This window comes from Chelon labrosus, assembly GCF_963514085.1.
Source record: "Chelon labrosus genome assembly, contig: SCAFFOLD_123, whole genome shotgun sequence".
Classification (NCBI taxonomy): Eukaryota; Metazoa; Chordata; class Actinopteri; order Mugiliformes; family Mugilidae; genus Chelon; species Chelon labrosus.
The window spans coordinates 20,296-43,584 of NW_028181645.1; the positions used below are offsets into that span (position 1 = coordinate 20,296).

At 43.1% G+C, this 23,289-nt stretch overlaps 2 protein-coding genes across 2 annotated transcripts in view; one reads left to right on the forward strand and one right to left on the reverse strand.

Annotated features, from left to right (window-relative positions):
• Positions 1-14,290, reverse strand: part of amph (amphiphysin) — a gene marked incomplete at its 5' end in the record, with an annotated part of 28,530 nt that extends 14,240 nt beyond the window's left edge. Inside the window, 9 exons of the mRNA XM_084575265.1 lie at positions 4,269-4,351; positions 4,470-4,545; positions 5,886-5,971; positions 10,034-10,141; positions 10,221-10,316; positions 12,098-12,192; positions 12,316-12,370; positions 12,994-13,074; positions 14,222-14,290. Coding sequence (XP_084431391.1) covers positions 4,269-4,351; positions 4,470-4,545; positions 5,886-5,971; positions 10,034-10,141; positions 10,221-10,316; positions 12,098-12,192; positions 12,316-12,370; positions 12,994-13,074; positions 14,222-14,290 — 749 coding nt within the window. The remainder of the gene's footprint in view (positions 1-4,268; positions 4,352-4,469; positions 4,546-5,885; positions 5,972-10,033; positions 10,142-10,220; positions 10,317-12,097; positions 12,193-12,315; positions 12,371-12,993; positions 13,075-14,221) is intronic.
• A 3,608-nt stretch (positions 14,291-17,898) lies between these two features.
• inhbab (inhibin subunit beta Ab) lies at positions 17,899-22,593 on the forward strand. Its single transcript, XM_084575263.1, has 2 exons — positions 17,899-19,051; positions 21,329-22,593. The coding sequence occupies exons 1-2, from the start codon at positions 18,634-18,636 to the stop codon at positions 22,120-22,122; spliced, it is 1,212 nt and encodes a 403-aa protein (XP_084431389.1). The 5' UTR covers positions 17,899-18,633; the 3' UTR covers positions 22,123-22,593.
• Positions 22,594-23,289: the final 696 nt, after the last annotated feature.

Consider the following 23,289-nt stretch of genomic DNA (forward strand, 5'->3'; position numbering starts at 1 on the left):
GACACAGGGAGAACATGCAAACTCCACACAGAAAGGCCAGCTGGCCCATGGATTCGAACCGGTGACCTTCTCGCTGTGAGGCCCCGTGTGACATGTTGTAAACAAAAGATAAGATAGGATAAGGTAGGACTTTATTCATCCCTGTGGGGATATTAGGGTGTCACAGCTGCAGGAAACAACAGTGCAAGATACAAAAAAATAGAATACGGCAGACAAATATGTTATGTACAAAATATATTTACATATTGCATCAAGTTTACAGTGTTTAGTCAGAAGTTGAAACAACCAACATGTGTAGATTGAGGGTTGAGGTATTAAGGAGGTTAAATATATATATTGACATTGACATTCATGAATAGCATGAGTAAAACAACAAACTCCAATAGGAGTTGTATTACCAAGTACTGCAACTAGAAAGATGTGAGATAATGGTTGTGTATACTGTGCTCTTGTATGTCCTGAAAAGAAGAAACTCGGCAGCAGAAAGACTAGGACATGTTGATGTTAAAGAGTCTGACTGCTGAGGGGACAAAAGACGTCCTGAAGCATTCCTTCTATCACTGTGGGTGCAGCAGTCTTTGACTGAAAGAGCTTCCTAAAGTCCCAACTGTCTCCTTCAGGGGGTGAGAGGGGTTGTTCCTGATGTTGGGTTGTTCTTACTCCCCGTGACTGCACTGTTCCATTTTTTATTTATTTTTTTCTGCTCTGTCTTGTTTTGTGTCCTTGTGTTTTTTGTAAAGTGTCCTTGTGTGTCTTGAAAGGCGCTTTTAAATTAAATGTATTATTATTATTATTATGTTGGACAGTTTAGCCAACATCCTCCTCTCCCCCACCTGCTCCACTGAATCCAGAGGACAGCCCAGGATGGAGCTGGTCCTCTTGATCAGTTTGCCCAGTCTATTCTTGTCCCTCTCTGTGACTCCACCACACCAGCAAACCACAGTGTAGAAGGTTGCTGATGCAACCACAGTGTCATAAAAGGTCCTGAGCAGCGTCCTACACACTCCAAAGGACCTCAGTCTCCTCAACAGGTGGAGGAGACGTTGTCCCTTCTTGTATAGGACATTGGTGTTGTCTGACCAGTCCAGTTTATTGTTCAGGTGAACACCCAGGTATTTATAGCCATCCACGATGTCAATGTCCAAACCCTGGATGTTCACCGGCGCTGTGTGTGGTGCCTTCCTTTGGAAGTTAATCACCATCTCCTTTGTCTTGGTGGCGTTGATGTGAAGGTGACTGCGTTCACACCAGTCGACAAAGTCCTCGACCACCTTCCTGTATTCCAGGTCGTTCCCGTCTGTTACCCGTCCAACGATGGCTGTATCGTCCGAGAACTTCTGGATGTGGCAGCTGTCTGTGTTGTAACGGAAGTCTGTTGAAGAACAGATTAAGTTTGTTTGCCCGCCCTCTGTCTCCAGGTTTGGAGCCATTCCCACTGACACCGTTTGAGCCTGAAATCGTCTTCAGCCCTCTCCAGACCTCCCTGGTGTTTTCCTTCTGGAGTTGGTCTTCCAGTTTCCACCTGTAGATGTCCTTGCCTTCATTTTTTTCTTTTTCAATTTTTGAGTTCGCTCAAGTTCGCTTAAGTTCCTCCTTGTCTCCAGATCTGAAAACCCTCTTCTTCTCGTTGAGTAGGGCTTTCAGCTCAGGGGTCACCCAGGGTTTGTTGTTTGAGAAACACCGCACTGTCTTGGTGGGCACGGTGTTCTCCACGCAGAAGTTGATATAGTCAGTGAGGCAGTGGGTCAGGCTGTCTATGTCCTCCACGTCATGTGCTCCACACAGCATCTCCCAGTCAGTGGATTCAAAGCAGTCCCTCAGCCTCTCACTGGCCTCCTCTGTCCATCTCCTCACAGTCCTTGTAATTGGGGGTTGTTGTTTAACTACAGGTTTGTAGACAGGTATGAGGTGGACCAGGTTGTGATCAGAGCGACCAAGTGAGGGGAGGGTAGGCATCCTTTACGTTTGCATACAGTAAGTCCAAAGTCCTATTGTTCCTGGTGTGGCATGACACATACTGCGTGAATGTGGGGAGAATGGGGGACAGAGAGGCATGATTGAAGTCTCCTGAGATAAGAAGAAGAGAGTGGGGGTGCGATGTTTGCAGCCTTGACACTGCGGTATGGAGGAGCTCATAGGCCACTATAGCATTGGTGAAGGGGGGAATGTACGCAGTTATCGCGATAATATGCGAGAATTCCCGAGGCAGGTAGTATGGCCGAATCCCGATAGCCAGCAGTTCAATGTCCTGAGTGCAAAGTTTCTCCTTGACGCTTATATGCCCAGGGTTACACCATCTGTTGTTCACGTACATCACTATTCCTCCCCCCTTCTTCTTACCGCTCTCTCTCGATGTCCGGTCCGCTCTCACGAGGTTAAATCCGTTTAGCGAAATATTCGGGTCTGAGTTCGTTCAGACAGGTCTCGATGAAGCACATGATGCTACACTCCCTGTACTCTCTATGCAGCCTGGTTAGCACCATTAGCTCCTCCAACTTGTTAGAGAGAGATCTTACATTCCCCATAACAACAGACGGCAGGCATGGTTTGTACCGTCTTCTCCTCTCACTGTGTTTTATTCCGGCTCGACATCCTCTCCGTCTCCTTCTCCTTATTTCAGCGGGGATGTCTGGTCTCTCCACAGAAAGCAGCGGAGTGTTGCACAGCGCTATCAGCTGTTCCTGTGTGTAAACAATAGAAGCATGGCCGAAGAGTTCTCCTGATGCTAAAAAAAAAAAAAAAACTGTCCAAAAAGTAGAAAAAGACAAAAAACTAATTTCACCACTTGCACACCCATAGTGATACACTGGCCCGAGATTGTTGTAAAAACAACAACATGTAATCCAAAAAAAGCAACGAAAAAACACAAGATGAAGACGGAGCCGCAATAACAGGCTGCCACTTCACGCAGCACCGGAAGCAAAAACACTTGACGAGAAGCTGAACTGATCAAACTGGGTCAGATCACCTTTTCTACCGGTTGCAGTTCGGATCTAATCTTGATGAAGAATTAGTTTTAACTTCCACCAGTTTTTGAAACGTGAGATACATTAAATCTAAAGGTTTTGTCAAGAAAACATGTAAAAAGCTTTTAGGATAATTACACAGATGTGGAAACAGGAATATTCCCGAAACGCTAGAGATGCAGCAATTTTCTGCCTTTTGAAAAATAAAATTTACCAAAGATAGTAGCCAGTGATTATCTGTTAATTAAATATTGTTTTGGTTATTTGTGGTGTGAATGACCTCATTAATAATGAATTATTTTGTTACGGTTTGAGTTTTTTGTCTTATGTTAATACTATTTGTGGCCGTGGTTAGGTTTTCCTTTTTTTTCTCTCCAGCAGTGCAGGTGGTGGCTCGGGGGCGTGGCTGACCCACTTTGTCTTAGAAGCGCACCTGAGTTCCATCTTGCAATCACCACTCCATAAAAGCCTGGTTCACCCTCGACACCAATGTCAGATGATGCCGTTTTCTAGCCATGTCAGTATCCTTGCCATCTGCCAGCCTCCAGTCACCACCGCCTGCAGCGCTCTGCTACCTTAAGTGGTTTTTTGAGTTATTGTTTTTTGAACTGAGAAGAAGTCGAAATAAACCTTTGTTAAACCTGCTACAAGCGTCTCTGCATTTTGGGTCCTCCCTGTACTCAAGCCGTCACATATTTATCTTTTATTTCACATTTTATTGTTTTCTAATTCATTTCTAATATACACTGCCTGGCCAAAAAAGAAGTAAATAAATATGGTGACACTGGAGAAGATTATAGAAACAATGATACAGAGAATGAGCTGGAATCAAAGATAAAGGAGGTCCAACCAGATATTAGAATGTGTGACCTTTTTTGGGCCAGGCAGTGTACATTGATTGATACTTATCACATTTAGTAATATTTAATTTATGTTTCACAAAAATAAGTTTTGTTGCCAAGCACTGAAAATTATTTTTTTAATCAATTAATCAGGGAAATTTAACAACAGGGAAGTAAAAGGTTATTTTGAGCCATAGAACATAGGGTTTGTCTCCCCCTTCTGGCATTGAGAGTAATTACACAAACAGAGTACTTACAGCAGACGCATCAGTCTACACTCCCTCAGTCTGTTCTCTACTCCAGCAGTAATCTGTGGTTGTGCTCATTTTCTTTTTTAGCTTTCAATCTTTCCTGAGAGCCACACATGTCTAACTCAGAAACTCACATAAATACAAAAATAAACACACAAAAACACTTTTTCTTTGAAATGAAAGGTTAGAGAGTAGTCGTTGGCACTGACCTTGGAGCTCCTTGAATGGTGAACATTTTATCAGAGTGCTGCTCTGCCAGTTGGGTCATCACTTCATACAGCTGTCTGCACACCTGCAGGGTTACAGGAAATGTCATTATTTATTAGTCCAATGATAATTCAGGTCCAGACACTGTTGGGCTGAGTGACTATTGGAAGAAGTAATCAATCAAAGACAAAAGAAAGTCTCACCAGCGAGATCTCACGGTGAAACTTTGCCTCCAGACTCGTCACGCTCTTAAAGGTACCGATGTAGAAACCAACTCGGCTGCAGAGCAGAAAGGAAAAGGTTTGGGTTCATGTGCTGAAACTGTCAGGAGGACTTAAAACAGGGAGACGATGAGCAGGATTACTATAAATATATAAAAGTTTGAATGAGCCATGAAAGTGTTCAGACTGACATGTCAGTTTAACACAAGCTGAGGCAGTACATCATTCAGCTGCTTTACAGGAAACACATGGCTTTAAAAACACTGACCCTTATATGAACTGGAGCAGCTCACTGAATGTTGACTTTATTTACTTGACTCTAGACATAAAGACACAAACTAATGATGTGAGCCCACATACACAATCTACTGTGGCGGCTGTGACTCAGTAGGTAGAGCGGGTTGTCCACCAACCGGAGGGTTAGCGGTTTGATCCCCGGAATGTGCCACATGCCAAAGTGTCCTTGAGCAAGACACTGAACCCCAGTTGCTCCCAGTGCGTGGCACTTGTGTGAGTGCTTGTGTGAGCGAATGGGTAGATGTGTCTGTGACTGTAAAGCGCTTTGAGTACCAATAGGTAGAAAAGCGCTATATAAAAGCAAGGCCATTTACCATTTACTTTATGCCAATTCTGTTCATAGCAATGTTCTTGTAATTCACACTGAAAAAAACTTTTATCATCTGTCCAACCAGGTGTTAAGGCTCAGTCTTAAGTTTCACACTTTTCTTTTTGGTACTTCAGTGGTTTTCTTAGTGTGGCACAAGGAGGTTTTACCAAATCAATAACCTGCTGGAGAAAACCAGGCCTGATAAAGAGAGGAATCCATTTAATGTTGTAGCAAGAAACACACAGTTATATTGTGATAAAGTCTCACAGGCTTCTCTCCAGTTTCTCTATGGCTGTGCTCACCATGTAAGATGTGAGATTGTACCATGTGCGAAAAATAAAACATTCACTCAGACTGTGAGTGGTTTGCCACTGGTTCTTCTTGGTAGCAGGAAAATGGTGGAGGCTTAATGTTACACACTCTTCATCAGTGAAACTGTCCGACCATTGTCTCATAATATTTTAATTCATAGTAACTACACAATGTTTGAGAAGGAAACAAGTGTTAAAGTCTATCTGAATAGCTGTGACGATGTTTAAGGGAATAAGACCACTAATATTTAATTCACTGCTGCATGTCAGGACAAAGATTTCAGTTGATTAAGTTGTTGCTAGAGCTGAAACCTCTGGTGGTTCCCAACATGTCAACATGTTCATGCTTTATGTTTCAGTGACACACCTTCATAGACCAAACACACAATGAAGTTGAAGCCTGACATATATCAGACCAGTTTCTACAGAAACACAATGTTTTGGATTACTTATGTTTAACAGGTTTGTGATGAGACTCACCGGTCCCAGAGAGTTGGCAGTTCGTCCTGCAGACCAACGTTCAGCTCATCAAACACTCTCTGAGCCTTTTTCAACTCTTCCTCCGCCTGCACACAAACACTGACTAGATGAACTCCAAACAGAAACAGACAGAAAAAGCTAAAATCACATGGACAACACTACGGCTACATAAAGATGCTTTTACCAAGCACATGTTCTGGAATAGCTGGTTACCTCCAAGAGAGAATTACACTCTGGGTTATGCTACTGAACGCTGACCATATAATACCAGATCACATATATCTGTCTCAAAGCAGCAGAAAAGAAGGTAGCATACTGTGGTGGGATTCAGTATAGATTGACCTGAACAGGTAGCATAGAGCCAGACAGGAGGCAACTACTCCACCACTAAATACAGTCAGGTCCATAAATACTGGGACATCGACAAAATTCTAATCTTTTTGGCCCTATACACCACCACAATGGATTTGAAATAAAATGAACAAGATGTGCTTTAACTGTAGACTTTCAGCTTTAATTTGAGGGTATTTACATCCAAATCAGGTGAACGGTGTAGGAATTACAACAGCTTGTATATGTGCCTCCCACTTTTTAAGGGACCAAAAGTAATGGGACAATTGGCTGCTCAGCTGTTCCATGGCCAGGTGTGTGTTATTCTCTCATTATCCCATTAATAAGGAGCAGATAAAAGGTCTAGAGTTCATTTCAAGTGTGCTATTTGCATTTGGAATCTGTTGCTGTCAACTCTCAATATGAGATCCAATGAGCTGTCACTATCAGTGAAGCAAGCCATCATTAGGCTGAAAAATCAAAACAAACCCATCAGAGAGAGAGCAGAAAGATTAGGTGTGGCCAAATCAACTGTTTGGAACATTCTTAAAAAGAGAACGCAAAGCATTCGATCGAGTATCCTGGCAATATCTAATTCAAACTCTGAAACGATTCCAATTTGGCCCAAACTTCATCAAATGGATACAAACCTATATTCAGATCCACAATCCGCAGTGAAGGTGAAAGGGTTTCTGTCAGACCGCTTCACCCTAGAACGCGGGTGTAGACAGGGTTGCTCACTATCTCCTCTCTCGTTCGATATCAGTATTGAACTACTAGCACAGCTGATTAGGGATGACGATAATATAAAGGGGGTTACGATAAATGGAGAACAGCATAAAATTTCAAAGTATGCAGATGACGTACTGCTGTATCTCACAAAACCTATAACAACAATACCATACCGGAAGGACCTCGTTTTCATGTATGGATACTTATCGGGCTACAAATCGAACGTGGACAAAACAATGGCCATGGATATAGGTGGTAACATCTTAGATACAAGTAAATTGCAGAGCGGGTTTAAATGGCCAGTAGATGGCATTAAGTATCTAGGCATTCATATACCACCTTCATTGGAAAAACTGTACGATTTCAATTACAAAAGTTTAATTCAAAACATTAGTAAGGATTTCGACCGATGGTCAATCTCTGTTGGGCCGCATTGAGAGCGTCTGCATGAATGTGCTGCCTAAATTATTTGTTTCAAATGTTACCTCTTGACTTTCCCAGAACCATATTTGACAAATTGGACAAGCTATTTTCAATATTTATCTGGCAAAGAAAGCGACCAAGAATCAGACTAAAAGTGCTACAGTTACCTAAAGCAAAGGGAGGGCTCAAACTTCCAAATCTGAGATATTACTTCTGGGCTGCGCAATTAAAACCGTTGATAACATGGATTCAGGACCTGTCAAATACACGCTGGCTCGAAATTGAAAAGAGTTTATGCGAGAGATCTTTACAGGCCTCACCATTCCTAGGTAAAATAAACATGGGAGGATGGACCAAAATCACGTTAAAAATATGGAAGCCATTGCTACCAAATATTTTTGGGCATGAATTCGAATAATACTACACAGATTAAAGAGAGATGGGAAATTGAAATTAATTCCAACATATCACATGATATGTGGGAAGACACATGTACTGAAGTACGTTTGGTGACTAATTTGAATGTATGGAGGGAATTTAAGTGGAAGGTAATCACGAGGTTCTTTCGGACACCTGAAATTACGGCTAAATTTGGTACTACAGTACATAATCAAATAAATGCTGGAGAAATTGTGGCCCACACATTGGTAATCCGATTCACATTCTTTGGTCATTCCCGAAACTGAAAATGTTCTGGGAAGAAGTGTTTGAAATACTTAATGAGATATTTGATGGAAATATTACAATGGGTCCAATGGTGGCTATACTGGGTCTATTACCAAACGCCATAGAAGGAAGAGCCAAAAAATATCTCTTACAGATTAATTAAATGCATTACGGTAAGATGGCTGAAGCCTGACCCTCCAACATATAATATGTGGACTGCCAAAATAAAGGAAATATATCAAATGGAACAAATAACATACTCCTTGAGACTCCAAAAAGAAATATTCACTAGAAGGTGGAGCCCTGCCATAGGTATATTGTTATAGTGAGGGATCCATACAGTATGAATCTGATCTATAGTATTAATTAGATTATTTTTTAATTTATTTATTCTATTTTCTTTTTTATTTTATTTTGTTTCATCCCTTCTTTCTGTCATTACTGTTGTGTCATAATCGTAACCATGTCCCTATAAGCATTGCAGTGTATTGGAAAACTTGAAAAAGCAGCAAAAGCAGAAAACTTGAAAATGATTCTGTCGGTATGATTTTGAATGAAACTGAAATAAATAAGTTCAAAAAAAAAAGAAAGAACGCACCGGTGAGCTCAGCAACACCAAAAGACCGGGAAGACCACGGAAAACAACTGTGGTGGATGACCGAAGAATTCTTTCCCTGGTGAAGAAAACACCCTTCACAACAGTTGTCCAGATCAAGAACACTCTCCAGGAGGTAAGTGTATGTGTGTCAAAGACAACAATCACGAGAAGAATTCACCAGAGTGAATACAGAGGGTTCACCACAAGATGTAAACCATTAGTGAGCCTCAAAAACAGGAAGGTCAGATTAGAGTTTAGAGCCAAACAACATCTAAAGAAGCCTTCACAGTTCTGGAACAACATCCTATGGACAGATGAGACAAAGATCAACTTGTACCAGAGGAGTGTGGAGAAGGAAAGGAACTCATGATCCAAAGCATACCACCTCCTCAGTGAAGCATGGTGGTGGTAGTGTCATGGCGTGGGCATGTATGGCTGCCAATGGAACTGGTTCCCTTGTATTTATTGATGATGTGACTGAGACAAAAGCAGCAGGATGAATTCTGAAGTGTTTCAATATTATCTGCTCATATTCAGCCAAATGCTTCAGAACTCATTGGACGGCACTTCACAGTGCAGATGGACAATGACCCGAAGCATACTGAGAAAGCAACCAAAGAGTTTTTAAGGCAAAGAAGTGGAATGTGATGCAATGGCCAAGTCAGTCACCTGACCTGAATCCGACTGAGCATTCATTTCACTTGCTGAAGACAAAACTGAAGAAAATGCCCCAAGAACAAGCAGGAAGTGAAGACAGTTGCAGTAGAGGCCTGGCAGAACATCACCAGGGATGAAACCCAGCGTCTGGTGATGTCTATGTGTTCCAGACTTCAGGCTGGAATTGACTGCAAAGGAACCAAGTACTAAAAAGTGAAAGTTTGATTTATGATTGATAATGTGTCCCATTACTTTTGGTCCCTTAAAAAGTGGGAGGCACATATACAAACTGTTGTAATTCCTACACCGTTCACCTGATGTGGATGTAAATACCCTCAAATTAAAGCTGAACGTCTGCAGCTAAAGCACATCTTGTTCCTTTCATTTTAAATCCATTGTGGTGGTGTATAGGGCCAAAAAGATTAGAATTGTGTCGATGTCCCAATATTTATGGACCTGACTGTATGTAGTGGAGGAAAGTTGTTCTGGAGTCTTTCTGTCCAGAACTGATTCTGCTCCAACAAAAGATCTGCTGGGCTAATCAGATCATGTGGGCGGGGCTTAATGTGGTGATGGGCAGAGGAGTAACAGGTTGGCTGGGGGATATCCAGTTGATGCAGATGTATTTTTATCTCCAGATTGAGAGTTACTCAGATTCTGAGAAGAACTGAGTTGATTCAGGTGAAGCCAGAATGCCATTGAACAGCTGAGTATTCCAACCTCCATCATGTTTTGCTCTCACCTTCATCATCTTGCGATCGTTCTTCATCCCAGATGTCTGCAGAGTTTCTACGTGATGACGTGCGCTGTCGTAGTCAATGAGCTTCCGACTTCTTTTGGCCACACGAGTCTGAAACGACAGAAAGATTCACGTGATGATTCTGTTTTCAACATGAAAAACTTTAACCAAACGACAAACTACTGGTTACCTTGAGGTCTGGGAACTGCTGCAGGTACGCGTCCAGGTTCAGCAGCGTTGAGTCGATAAGTTTGTTATGGAAGTCTTCCCACAATGCATCACAGTCCTGCAGGAAACAAATAGCTTCTCATGGAGACATGGAGATAAACTATTTTACAATCAACACTGGAGGAGTCACCACAACCATTCAGCTGTCGATTGTGCCACGTGTTTACTTGTGTGATGTGTTCAGGTGTCATCTTAACTATCTGTGTGATGTGTTCAGGTGTCATCTTAACTATCTGTGTGATGTGTTCAGGTGTCATCGTGTTTACCTGTGTGATGTGTTCAGGTGTCATCTTAACTACCTGTGTGATGTGTTCAGGTGTCATCGTGTTTACCTGTGTGATGTGTTCAGGTGTCATCTTAACTACCTGTGTGATGTGTTCAGGTGTCATCTTGTCTACCTGTGTGATACGTTCAGGTGTCATCGTGTCTACCTGTGTGATGTGTTCAGGTGTCATCGTGTCTACCTGTGTGATACGTTCAGGTGTCATCTTGTCTACCTGTGTGATGTGTTCAGGTGTCATCTTGTCTACCTGTGTGATACGTTCAGGTGTCATCGTGTCTACCTGTGTGATGTGTTCAGGTGTCATCGTGTTTACCTGTGTGATGTGTTCAGGTGTCATCTTGTCTACCTGTGCGATGTGTTCAGGTGTCATCGTGTTTACCTGTGTGATGTGTTCAGGTGTCATCTTAACTATCTGTGTGATGTGTTCAGGTGTCATCGTGTTTACCTGTGTGATGTGTTCAGGTGTCATCTTAACTACCTGTGTGATGTGTTCAGGTGTCATCTTGTCTACCTGTGTGATACGTTCAGGTGTCATCGTGTCTACCTGTGTGATGTGTTCAGGTGTCATCGTGTTTACCTGTGTGATGTGTTCAGGTGTCATCTTGTTTACCTGTGTGATGTGTTCAGGTGTCATCGTGTTTACCTGTGTGATGTGTTCAGGTGTCATCTTAACTACCTGTGCGATGTGTTCAGGTGTCATCTTGTCTACCTGTGTGATGTGTTCAGGTGTCATCTTGTCTACCTGTGCGATGTGTTCAGGTGTCATCTTGTCTACCTGTGTGATACGTTCAGGTGTCATCGTGTCTACCTGTGTGATGTGTTCAGGTGTCATCTTGTCTACCTGTGCGATGTGTTCAGGTGTCATCGTGTCTACCTGTGCGATGTGTTCAGGTGTCATCGTGTCTACCTGTGCGATGTGTTCAGGTGTCATCGTGTCTACCTGTGCGATGTGTTCAGGTGTCATCTTGTCTACCTGTGTGATGTGTTCAGGTGTCATCTTGTCTACCTGTGTGATGTGTTCAGGTGTCATCGTGTCTACTTGTGCGATGTGTTCAGGTGTCATCGTGTCTACTTGTGTGATACGTTCAGGTGTCATCGTGTCTACTTGTGTGATACGTTCAGGTGTCATCGTGTCTACCTGTGTGATACGTTCAGGTGTCATCTTGTCTACCTGTGCGATACGTTCAGGTGTCATCGTGTCTACCTGTGTGATACGTTCAGGTGTCATCGTGTCTACCTGTGTGATACGTTCAGGTGTCATCGTGTCTACCCGTGTGATACGTTCAGGTGTCATCGTGTCTACCCGTGTGATACGTTCAGGTGTCATCGTGTCTACTTGTGTGATACGTTCAGGTGTCATCGTGTCTACCTGTGTGATGTGTTCAGGTGTCATCTTGTCTACCTGTGTGATGTGTTCAGGTGTCATCTTGTCTACCTGTGTGATACGTTCAGGTGTCATCTTGTCTACCTGTGTGATACGTTCAGGTGTCATCTTGTCTACCTGTGTGATACGTTCAGGTGTGTAGGTGTTGTGTGGGTGTTTCTATGACTCTGACCTTCCCGATGACCATGACGTCATCTTTTCCATGCCAGTCTGGTTCATAGACTTCGTGCAGAGACTGAGTCAGGTTGATGGAGGCCTGCTGCATCCCTGATGATCAACAACCAGACTCTCATTGATGGTCATCGTACTTTAAAGGAATGATGTCTGTTTGTATAAGAATGAATGTGATTGATAGAAATAATGTTTGTGGGTGTGAAGACTGTGTGTCACCTTTAATAGCAGACATATAGGCCTTCATCTCCCTCTGCAGCCGAGAGCCTTCAGACTGAACACAGAGCACAGGTTACAACTGAGTATCTGACACCAGGTGTTTTACTTTCACGTTTGTCAAAGAACTGATGAGAAGAACCAACTAAACCGACTAGTTCCAGGAACATCACTGTTTAACAGTCAGTGTTGTTTCTTCTTCTCAGATCTATAACAGCTTTATCTAGACGTAGATCATTTAGAGGAAACATCAGCCACCTCTGAGACTGAAGGGAAACAACTCTGGTAATAAATGAAAATGAAGGTTAGCACGGAGCTCAGTCTGACTCTATATCTGCACCGATCAGCCACAACATTATGACCACTGACAGGAGAGGTGAATTGCATTGACCAAACTTCTGGACCTGGCATTCATTGGTGTGGATGTTACTTAGACATGTAGCACCCACCTAGACCAGACCAGGGACCCCCACCCAGACCAGGCACCCCCACCCCATAGCAATGACACTCTTTGATGGCAGCAGCCATCCCCAGCAGGATGTTATTGATTCTTGCTTAGATTAGTTACAAGAAAAAAAACATTAAATATTAATATTCTGTAATAATAAACACTGGATGAGAGTATCCACACTGGTCTGGAGAAGAAGAAGAAGAAGAAGCAGTAGAAGAAGTGTCTCTCACCTCCTGTCTTCTGAAGTTGATGACCACTTGCTCAAACTGTTCATCTTTGGTTTCGTCTGCTTTTCCAAGTTTCTGCAGAACCTGAGAAAACAAACAAAAGGTTATTTAGTGTTTTGGTCACAACGTCTCTTCATCATCGTGTCTTCAGTCTCTGTACAAGTTCTCATACTATGACTGTCCTCCATTGTCCAGAGTCTGTCCTCTAAAGTCTGTCCTCTAGAGTCTGAAAATAAAATAAAATATCTTAAAGAAGATCCTATGACATTTATAGAAATAGCATTATTTTATTCAAATGTAACTGAGACACAACTGAAAGCTTATATTTGCATCAAAGAGTCAATAAACGCCATAATGCAATTTAAAATGCAGTTTCTGCTGTTTCTATGAAACCGCCACACCCCAGATCGGGTCGGGGTTCCTCAGGGTCGATCAAAAATATGCAGGAGGTCCAGGACCCAAAAAAGGTTGAGAACCACTGCTCTAGAGTCCGTCCTCTAGAGTCCGTCCTCTAGAGTCTGTTCTCTGGAGTCCGTCCTCTAGAGTCTGTCCTCTGGAGTCCGTCCTCTGGAGTCCGTCCTCTAGAGTCCGTCCTAGTCGACTTGGTGCTGATCATCATGTCTGATCACAGGAATCGTCTCCTCTGATGTAGAACTGATTCCTTGAGAGTTTCAGAGTTTCAGCACCACGGACAGTTCATCAACTGCTGTAATAATGTATGAGTCATGTCACTGATCAGCCCAATTACATCTATTTAAACCAATTTTAACTCTTCAACAACCTATGAATGACGCCATGTTGTTGGTCTGACGTCAGGTGTGACGCCATCGCGTAGCTTACAGCGCCCCACCCCCACCCCCGCCCACCCGCATTCGACCTTGCACCAGTAAACCTTCTTTTAAAAGTGAAAACATGGAGGACATGTTTGTGACGCCATGATGTTAATCCACCTGCTCCAGCCAATCAGAGCGCTCCACATTAGTTTAATCATTATTCGTTGTTTTTATCAGCTGATTTTAACGGAAACATGACGTCATCACCTCTGTCCAGCTGCTGCAGCTTCAAGAAAAACGGAAACGACTCGTTCAATTTTAATGAAACGATCCAGAGGCCTGCAGCCCTTGAGCTACATCCACAGCGTCCATCTGTGCTCCACCTTCCGCCTGTCTTCCACCCTCCATCCCTCCATCCCTCCATCCCTGGCCCTCCATCCCTCCATCAGCCTTCTTACCTTCTCCTGCGCTCTGTTCAGACGTTTCTGGACGTTTTTAGCGAAGATCCCCGTCTTGATTTCCGCCATGATGACTGCGGACAGAGAGAGAGAGGATTACCAGAGACAGGAGGGGGAGGTGTGCGCGCGCGTGTGTGTGTGTGTGTGTGTGTGTGTTTGTGTGTCTGTGTGGAGGGGGCGGGGCCTAAAGCCTCTCAGCTGATTGGACAGTTGCAGTCAGGCTGCTGTTTACCATGTTTCAGGTGCAGAAAATAAAAATTGAACAGCTTCAGGTTGAGTGGATGAACGTCTCAAACCTTCAGAGGATGGAGTAATCTCTGATCAGTGGATTAGATTAAAGTGCAAGATATACAATAGGACAAGAATAAATACGCAGAAAATCTGGTCCAACTGTGGACATAAAGAGGACAGGTGGACAGGAGGACAGTCAAACAGGAAGACAGGTAGACAGGTGAGATAACAAAGCTGTCAGGTTTCAGACGGAGGCAGATGACCTGGTCAGATAAAAGTCTCTGTGTCAGGACTGATCATGTTTCCTCTTCAGTATCAAAGCACTGAGCTCAGCTGCTGCATCACATCTGAAGACAAATAATCAGGGGTGCAGGTTCGATGTCAGGAAAGTGATGGTTTTTTTTTTGCTGGTATGCAACTCATACCATGCCACCATAAATCACGACTACGTAGAGGTTCACCATATCATTCAGAAAGTACTGCACAGGGACTCATTTATTGTGCTTACCTGTCTTGTTTATTTGTCCTAAACAGCCAACAGCGCGTATCACAGCTTACGTAACTGTTTCCTATGAATCCTCTTACATTTTCAAAGAATCATCAGATTCCACATGTATGCTTTAGTCAGATATGTGTATCTATGACAGATGGATGTTTATCTTGCTGTTCTCTTCTCTCTTTTTCTTCTGTCTGTACCCGGCTGGCCTTAGGCAGATGGGTTCCTCCATCAGAACTAACTTCAGACTCCTATGGACCACACTAGGACTTGATCAGATGATCAGTCTTCATCGAGAGACTGTCTTCTTTGAAGTGGACAGAGGTGAACACTTAGCAGGTTGAGCTCTAATGGAGGTGAAATAAACTGGTTCAAATAATGGACTGTTTGTTAGTGTCACATAATAAAATCAGTTTAGTTTTTTGTTTTTTTACAGCCTCACTCAGTTTGGTTTGTTCATATTGATGGTTTTAACGGTTTAAATCAGTGTCTCTAAACCTCCACCAGGGGTCAGCAAAGATTCACGCTTCAGACAGCAAGATCTCTTCAAATGTGGTTCAGATTCACAAATCGTCTTATATCATGTACTTAAGAATATTTCTGTTAAAGTAGTTTAAAGTTGTAAAGAGTAAGAAGTAAGTGAATAAATTATGACATGGGTTAGATCTCAGGTCTTTATTATATATTAACTTAATAATGTTAATAGATAGAAACAGATAAAATCAAGGCTGAGGTGGATGTTAGTTTTTAGATCTGGTCTGAGGTGAATCATAGTTTTTAGATCTGGTCTGAGGTGGATCACAGTTTTTAGATCTGGTCTGAGGTGGAGCTTAGTGTTTAGATCTGGTCTGAGATGGATCTTAGTTTTTAGATCTGGTCTGAGGTGGATCACAGTTTTTAGATCTGGTCTGAGGTGGATGTTAGTTTTTAGATCTGGTCTGAGGTGGATGTTAGTTTTTAGATCTGGTCTGAGGTGGATGTTAGTTTTTGGATCTGGTCTGAGGTGCATCACAGTTTTTAGATCAGGTCTCAGGTGGATCTTAGTTTTTGGATCTGGTCTGAGGTGCATCACAGTTTTTAGATCTGGTCTGATGTGGATCACAGTTTTTAGATCTGGTCTAAGGTAGATCTTAGTTTTTAGGTCTGGTCTGAGGTGAATCATAGTTTTTAGATCTGGTCTGAGGTGGATCACAGTTTTTAGATCTGGTCTGAGGTGGAGCTTAGTGTTTAGATCTGGTCTGAGATGGATCTTAGTTTTTAGATCTGGTCTGAGGTGGATCACAGTTTTTAGATCTGGTCTGAGGTGGATGTTAGTTTTTAGATCTGGTCTGAGGTGGATGTTAGTTTTTAGATCTGGTCTGAGGTGGATGTTAGTTTTTGGATCTGGTCTGAGGTGCATCACAGTTTTTAGATCAGGTCTCAGGTGGATCTTAGTTTTTGGATCTGGTCTGAGGTGCATCACAGTTTTTAGATCTGGTCTGATGTGGATCACAGTTTTTAGATCTGGTCTAAGGTAGATCTTAGTTTTTAAGTCTGGTCTGAGGTGGATCACAGCTTTTAGATCTGGTCTGAGGTGGATCACAGTTTTTAGATCTGGTCTGAGATGGATCTTAGTTTTTAGATCTGGTCTGAGGTGGATGTTAGTTTTTAGATCTGGTCTGAGGTGGATGTTAGTTTTTAGATCTGGTCTGAGGTGGAGCTTAGTGTTTAGATCTGGTCTGAGATGGATCTTAGTTTTTAGATCTGGTCTGAGGTGGATCACAGTTTTTAGATCTGGTCTGAGGTGGATGTTAGTTTTTAGATCTGGTCTGAGGTGGATCACAGTTTTTGGATCTGGTCTGAGGTGGATGTTAGTTTTTGGATCTGGTCTGAGGTGCATCACAGTTTTTAGATCAGGTCTCAGGTGGATCTTAGTTTTTGGATCTGGTCTGAGGTGCATCACAGTTTCTAGATCTGGTCTGATGTGGATCACAGTTTTTAGATCTGGTCTAAGGTAGATCTTAGTTTTTAGATCTGGTCTGAGGTGGATCACAGCTTTTAGATCTGGTCTGAGGTGGATCACAGTTTTTAGATCTGGTCTGAGATGGATCTTAGTTTTTAGATCTGGTCTGAGGTGGATCACAGTTTTTAGATCTGGTCTGAGGTGGATGTTAGTTTTTAGATCTGGTCTGAGGTGGATGTTAGTTTTTAGATCTGGTCTGAGGTGGATCACAGTTTTTAGATCTGGTCTGAGGTAGATCTTAGTTTTTAGATCTGGTCTGAGGTGGATCACAGCTTTTAGATCTGGTCTGAGGTGGATCACAGTTTTTAGATCTGGTCTGAGGTGGATCTTAGTTTTTATATCAGGTCTGAGGTGGATCTTAGTTTTTAAATCTGGTCTGGGGTGGATCACAGTTTTTAGATCTAGTCTTTGGTGGATATTTGTTTTTAGATCTGGTCTGAGGTGGATCACAGTTTTTAGATCTGGTCTGAGGTGGATCACAGCTTTTAGATCTGGTCTGAGGTGGATCACAGCTTTTCGATCTGGTCTGAGGGGGATCACAGTTTTTCGATCTGGTCTGAGGTGGATCACAGCTTTTAGATCTGGTCTGAGGTGGATCACAGTTTTTCGATCTGGTCTGATGTGGATATTTGTTTTTAGATCTGGTCTGAGGTGGATGTTAGTTTTTAGATCTGGTCTGAGGTGGATGTTAGTTTTTAGATCTGGTCTGAGGTGGATGTTAGTTTTTAGATCTGGTCTGAGGTGGATCACAGCTTTTAGATCTGGTCTGAGGTGGATGTTAGTTTTTAGATCTGGTCTGAGGTGGATCTTAGTTTTTAGATCTGGTCTGAGGTGGATCTTAGTTTTTAGATCTGGTCTGAGGTGGATCTTAGTTTCTAGAGTTCCTGTTAGTGGACTCATGTCTCAGGTGAGGAGGAGACTGTAACTCCTGACTCCCACCAGCAGAGGGCCAGTGACGAACTGAGTTCCTCCATCTGTGAAAAGGAACTCCGCTCAGAACAAGTGTCTCTAATCTAAAAATGATTTCACAGAGTTTCTCCTCCACGTGAGGCGACGATGACGATGACTGACTCATTCATGTGTGTGTGTGTGTGTGTGTGTGTGTGTGTGTGTGTGTGTGGTATGAATGAATCAGGGACTCTTCCTCCTCTTCCCTCCTTCCTCCTCCTCTGATGTCGTGACGTTCATTCACAAGGAAACACCACGAAGAGTCCTGAGATATTCTGACTGTGTGTTAGTGTGTGTGTGTGTGTGTGTGACTCACAGGGAAATACCTCTGTGGATGGAGGGAGGGATTAAACAGACAGAGAGGTATAATTACAGTAACAGAGGAGAGAGGGAGAAGAGAGTGACCCTGCTCAGTGTTGGTTCAGCTCAGACTTTCAGGATCCGACAGGACCAGAACCTTCATACTCGGGGACGATCAGACCAGAACCTTCAGACTTCAACTAACCAGTGTGAAACCATCAGGACAGGATTTTCCTGCAGCGAGTTCACTGCAGGTTGTTGAACTGTGTCGCTTCATTCAGCCCAGAGATCAGACTGAACTGACTGCAGAATACTGCTGGATTCTACTGCAGACAGCGTGACTACTGTCTCTACTGACTACTGTTTCTACCGATTCTACTGTAAATAGTGTCTGTACCAACGTTCCCAACATTCCCAGCGTTCCTTCAGACCATCATGTATTCTGTGTTTGCTGGGTTCCTCTTGCTGGCCCTCTGTCTTCTCGTCGACACTTCTCCAACAGTCTCTCCGTCTCCAGAGGTGAACGTGGCATCGCATCTCCAGGAAGAGGGTCCCTCCTCAGACTGTCCATCTTGTTCTCTGTCTCAGATGAAGAGGAACTTGTCTTCATCTGGAGGTCAGAGCGAAATGGTGGAGGCGGTGAAACGTCACATTCTCAATATGCTTCACCTGAGTGCTCGGCCCAACCTGACGCAGCCAGTCCCTCGCGCTGCACTGCTCAACGCCATCAAGAAGTTGCACGTCGGCCGAGTGGCCGAAGATGGTAGCGTGGAGATCCAGGAGGACAGCCAGGGCCCTGGGGACTCAATGGCCGTGGAACCCCCATCTGAAATAATCATCTTCGGAGAACCAGGTCAGTCCAACTATCAATCAGAGACATTGTTTCATCTCATCCTGACTGAGACCAGCCTGGGGTCAATGCCACCCTGTGGTTCAGGGTTATTAGTCCAGTGTCAGGATTATTTATTCAGGGTCAGCATTATTTATACAGGGTCAGGGCTAATAGTCCTGAGTTGGGGTTATTTATTGAGGGTCAGGGTTAATAGACCAGGGTCAGGGTTATTAATCCAGGGTTAGGGCTAATAGTCCAGGGCCAGGGCTAATAGTCCAAGGTCAAGGCTAACAGTCCAGGGTCAAGGCTAATAGTCCTAGATCTGGATTATTAATCCAGAGCCAGGGTTATTAATCCAGGGTAAGGGTTATTTATCCAGGGTCAGGGCTGATAGTCCAGGGTAAGAGTTATTAACACAGGTCCAGGGCTGATAGTCCGGGGTCAGGGTTATTAATCCAGGGTCAGGGCTGATAGTCCGGGGTCAGGGTTATTAATCCAGGGTCAGGGCTGATAGTCGGGGTCAGGGTTATTAATCCAGGGCCAGGGCTAATAGTCCTGGTTTAGAAACTCCTGTGGTTGGGGTCACATTTATTGGTCCTGGGTTACAGTTATTTGAATCTGACGCCATGCAAACACATTTCATTAAGCAGTCTGACAGAAAATTAAAACAGTGCTTTTAAATGCAGACAGAACAAATAAGTCTCTGTACATGGACACATTAGATTAAAGCTGACGTCAATAAGGTGGATGGACTCAGGCTGAGGTTTACTGCCTGTGTGTTTTTTCTTATCTGCTCATTCAGAAAAATCCAAAAAGTTCAAAGTTTGTTTACAGATTTCAGCAACATGTTCTGCTTCTATTGATTCTACTAAGTCTGAGTTTTTACTTCTAGTTTCGCTCTATTTCCTCCCAAATTGTAAATCTAATAGCAAATAATAGTCGAGCTGAAATGAAGCAGACATGACTCGATGCTTCACTCACTGGTTTAGTTTTATAATCAGCATGAACAGAATTGGATCTGTTCAAATACAAGACTGAAAAGTTTTCTGAGAGGAAAGTAGAAGACGTTTACAGAGACACCCATTGAAGATATTTAAATGTTTGATTCTGAAGTCAGTCATACATTCATCCTTATTCCTTCTATAACATTATAATAACAGAAACCTCAAGACTACTCATTTGTTTTGATCAGAAACTTTGATCAGATTTAGGGCATCACTGTCTGAATGGAAACTAGTGACAGAAAGACATTTACAGACACATTATAGAGCAGCCTGATGAATGGATGATGTCCACATGGACTTATGGAACCAGAGACACCTCGTCCATTGGACCTTAACTACAAGTCATTCTTCTCCTTTCTCTCCCCACATTTCATGTTGAAAACGAGATGAAATCTCTCGTTTCTTTTAAAACATTTCTGTGACTGGTCCTTGTCAGATTTTCTAGAGTCGTATCAGAGACAGTCTCCAGGCTCAATCTCAGGGTTAATAACTGATTCAAGTCCCCTGCTTGGACAGTTTTTGTGAACGGGAGTCCTGAGTCTTACTTGTGATCAACCTCATCAGTCCATTACTGGCTTGCTGACATGAAGGTCCATGATGGCTTTGTGCTATAAATAGTCATCTCTTCCAACCTGTCACCAAAAAGCCTTTAAAGACTCACCCAAATTAGTGGACAGTAACGAGGGGCGGGGCGAATACCGAGTGGTCTCAGGCCGTAAATAATCTCTTCATTCACAGAAATCTGGGCCTCGGTAATTATTCTGGAGACAAAGAGGGAAGACTCGGACGAGGGGAGGGGTGGGGGGGGGGGTCCATACTAGCAGCCTTGTTAACAACATTCCCTGAAATCAGGCCTGATCTTTTTTTAGTGTCTCAGCTCATTCTGAGTATATTTAGAGGCATGGGCTCCATTTATCCTTTCAGACATTTTCTTTGTTCATTCATTCAAATGACAGGAAGACAAAACCACAAGGTGGGGGGGCAGTGAGGTCAGGTTTTTGTGTTCCTGATAATTGTTGCCCACTTCAGAGAAAAATAACAAAGTCATTAAGCTGTTGTTTTTATTTCAAGGGTCCTCATTATTTTAGATCAATAAAAACATCTTCTCGGAGTTAGAGATAAGATTTATAGGTCTGATAACTACAGTAAATGTGTGACTGAAGCATCCTCTTCTATAAAAGTAGACTGAGACTGAACTCAGAAAGAAATCATGACAGTTTAATTAATCAGCAGAGTCAGTCAATCCTCTCTCTCTCGCTGACACACTATTCATTAACAATGTTCTCTGCTGCAGGACTCTCTCCAGACACAGTCACCTTTGACATCTCCAAGGAAGATGGAACCTCATCCCTGGTAGACCAGGCCAACCTGTGGATCTTCATGAAGACGTCGAAGGGAAACCGGCTGAAAGGCAAAGTGATGCTGCGGCTGCTTTGGCTTCGTCCTGATGAGAACAGTAATGAGAAGGAGGAGTGTGTTTCAGAGAAGATGGTGGACACCCATCGTAGTGGCTGGCACACTCTTGCCATTCCTCGCAGCATTCAGAGTTTGCTGGATGGCGGCAGCAGCTCACTCAGCCTGAGGGTTTCCTGTCCGCTGTGTGCCGAGGCTGGAGTCTCGCCCGTCTTGACGCCTGCCGATGGTGAACGAGGGACTGGACGAGACCAGTCTCACCGTTCGTTCCTCATGGTGACGATACGAGTTCGAGAAGAGATGGCTCGCCAGCGAGTCAAGCGAGGCCTGGAGTGTGACGGGAAAATCCACATTTGCTGCAAACGACAGTTTTATGTGAACTTTAAAGACATCGGTTGGAGCGACTGGATTATCGCTCCGTCTGGTTACCATGCCAACTACTGCGAGGGCGACTGTCCAAACCACATGGCCAGCCTCGGCAGCTCATCCCTCTCCTTCCACTCAGCAGTTATCAATCATTATCGCATGAGAGGCTACAGCCCGTTTCAAAACACAAAGTCATGCTGCGTGCCGACAAGGCTGCGGGCTATGTCGATGCTCTACTACAACGAGGAGCAGAAGATCATCAAGAAGGATGTCCAGAACATGATTGTAGATGAGTGTGGCTGCTCATAAGACAGCATGACTTCTCTAAAGATGTTTAAACACTTTGTAAACCTGCATCCTGCAGGAAAACGACTAGATCTGCCTTTCCCAGTAAAGACAACATATTCTATGTAGTGATGAAGGATAGTGTTTCTTTCTGGGGGAGACAATTTTCCACATTGGAACGAGCTGAGAAAACTATGCAACAGATCCTAAGTCGGACTTCATCTGTCTTCAAGTGTGATTTCTCAGTTGTTTTTATTGTTTTATATTCTTCTAGAAAGCATGAGTCACTTGTGAATTTGTTTTGTCTGACGGTTTAACTTGTGTTAAAATCTGTGTTGTGTCGTTACAATACTTGAAAGAAACGTGTCCATTGAGCTTCTAGAGCCAAACGTGATTCTTCTTATTCAATAAGCTGAATGTAGATATTTGAAGGTTCAGAACAAAGCCAAAGACAACGCTTCATTTTCCTGAGACAAACATGATGTTAAATTATTTATGTGGTTGGTTTGGTCATTGCTTCACTGTAAAGATAAAACTTTATAGCTATAATTTATTTGCCTTTTTTAATCATCATTAAACAAAGTGTCAGTCAACATCTTGGTATACTCTCTTTTTTATGTCTTTTTCCTGCTCTGCTCTCTGGAAGATGAATCCATTATTTTTAATGACCATTTTTTTCATGGTTTATAATTAAATATACATTATATCCATTAAATCCTGAAGGTGAAATAAAGATCATCTGGATGTAGCATCAGATTAAACCTGGTTTTATTTCAGCTACAGAATGTTGTCTTTACTTTCATCTTATTGATGTGACTTTATTCTTCTGACTCACTTTTGCTTGTGGCCTGTTTGAAGTCAGTCACTGGGTTTGATGAGATGATGGGAGTTTTGACCGCTGATGGTATGTTGGATGCCAGGCAGCTTCCTTCTCTCTTTCCAGAGATCAGAATCAGAGCTGCTTTCACACTTCTACAAAGACGACTGAGTGATGCAGGAACCCGACACTCAGCCCTTTGTCTGCAGGTAAGAACTGGAGCAGTGGCTGTCAGACCAAGAGGCTCCTGCACTTCCTCCTCTGTCCTGCTTTGACCTCTGATTGGCTACAAGGCTGAGCAGCTGGTGATGTTGGTAAAGTTAAACCTTTGCAGGTTGATTAGGAGCAGAACCAGAGCCAGTTGGAAGGGCGGC

Excerpts from the sequence above, each read along its gene's own strand:
- inhbab (XM_084575263.1), top strand. The coding sequence starts at position 18,634 with ATGTATTCTGTGTTTGCTGGGTTCCTCTTGCTGGCCCTCTGTCTTCTC. Across the intron at positions 19,052-21,328 it reads AATCATCTTCGGAGAACCAG|GACTCTCTCCAGACACAGTC; the intron begins GTCAGTCCAACT and ends TCTCTGCTGCAG.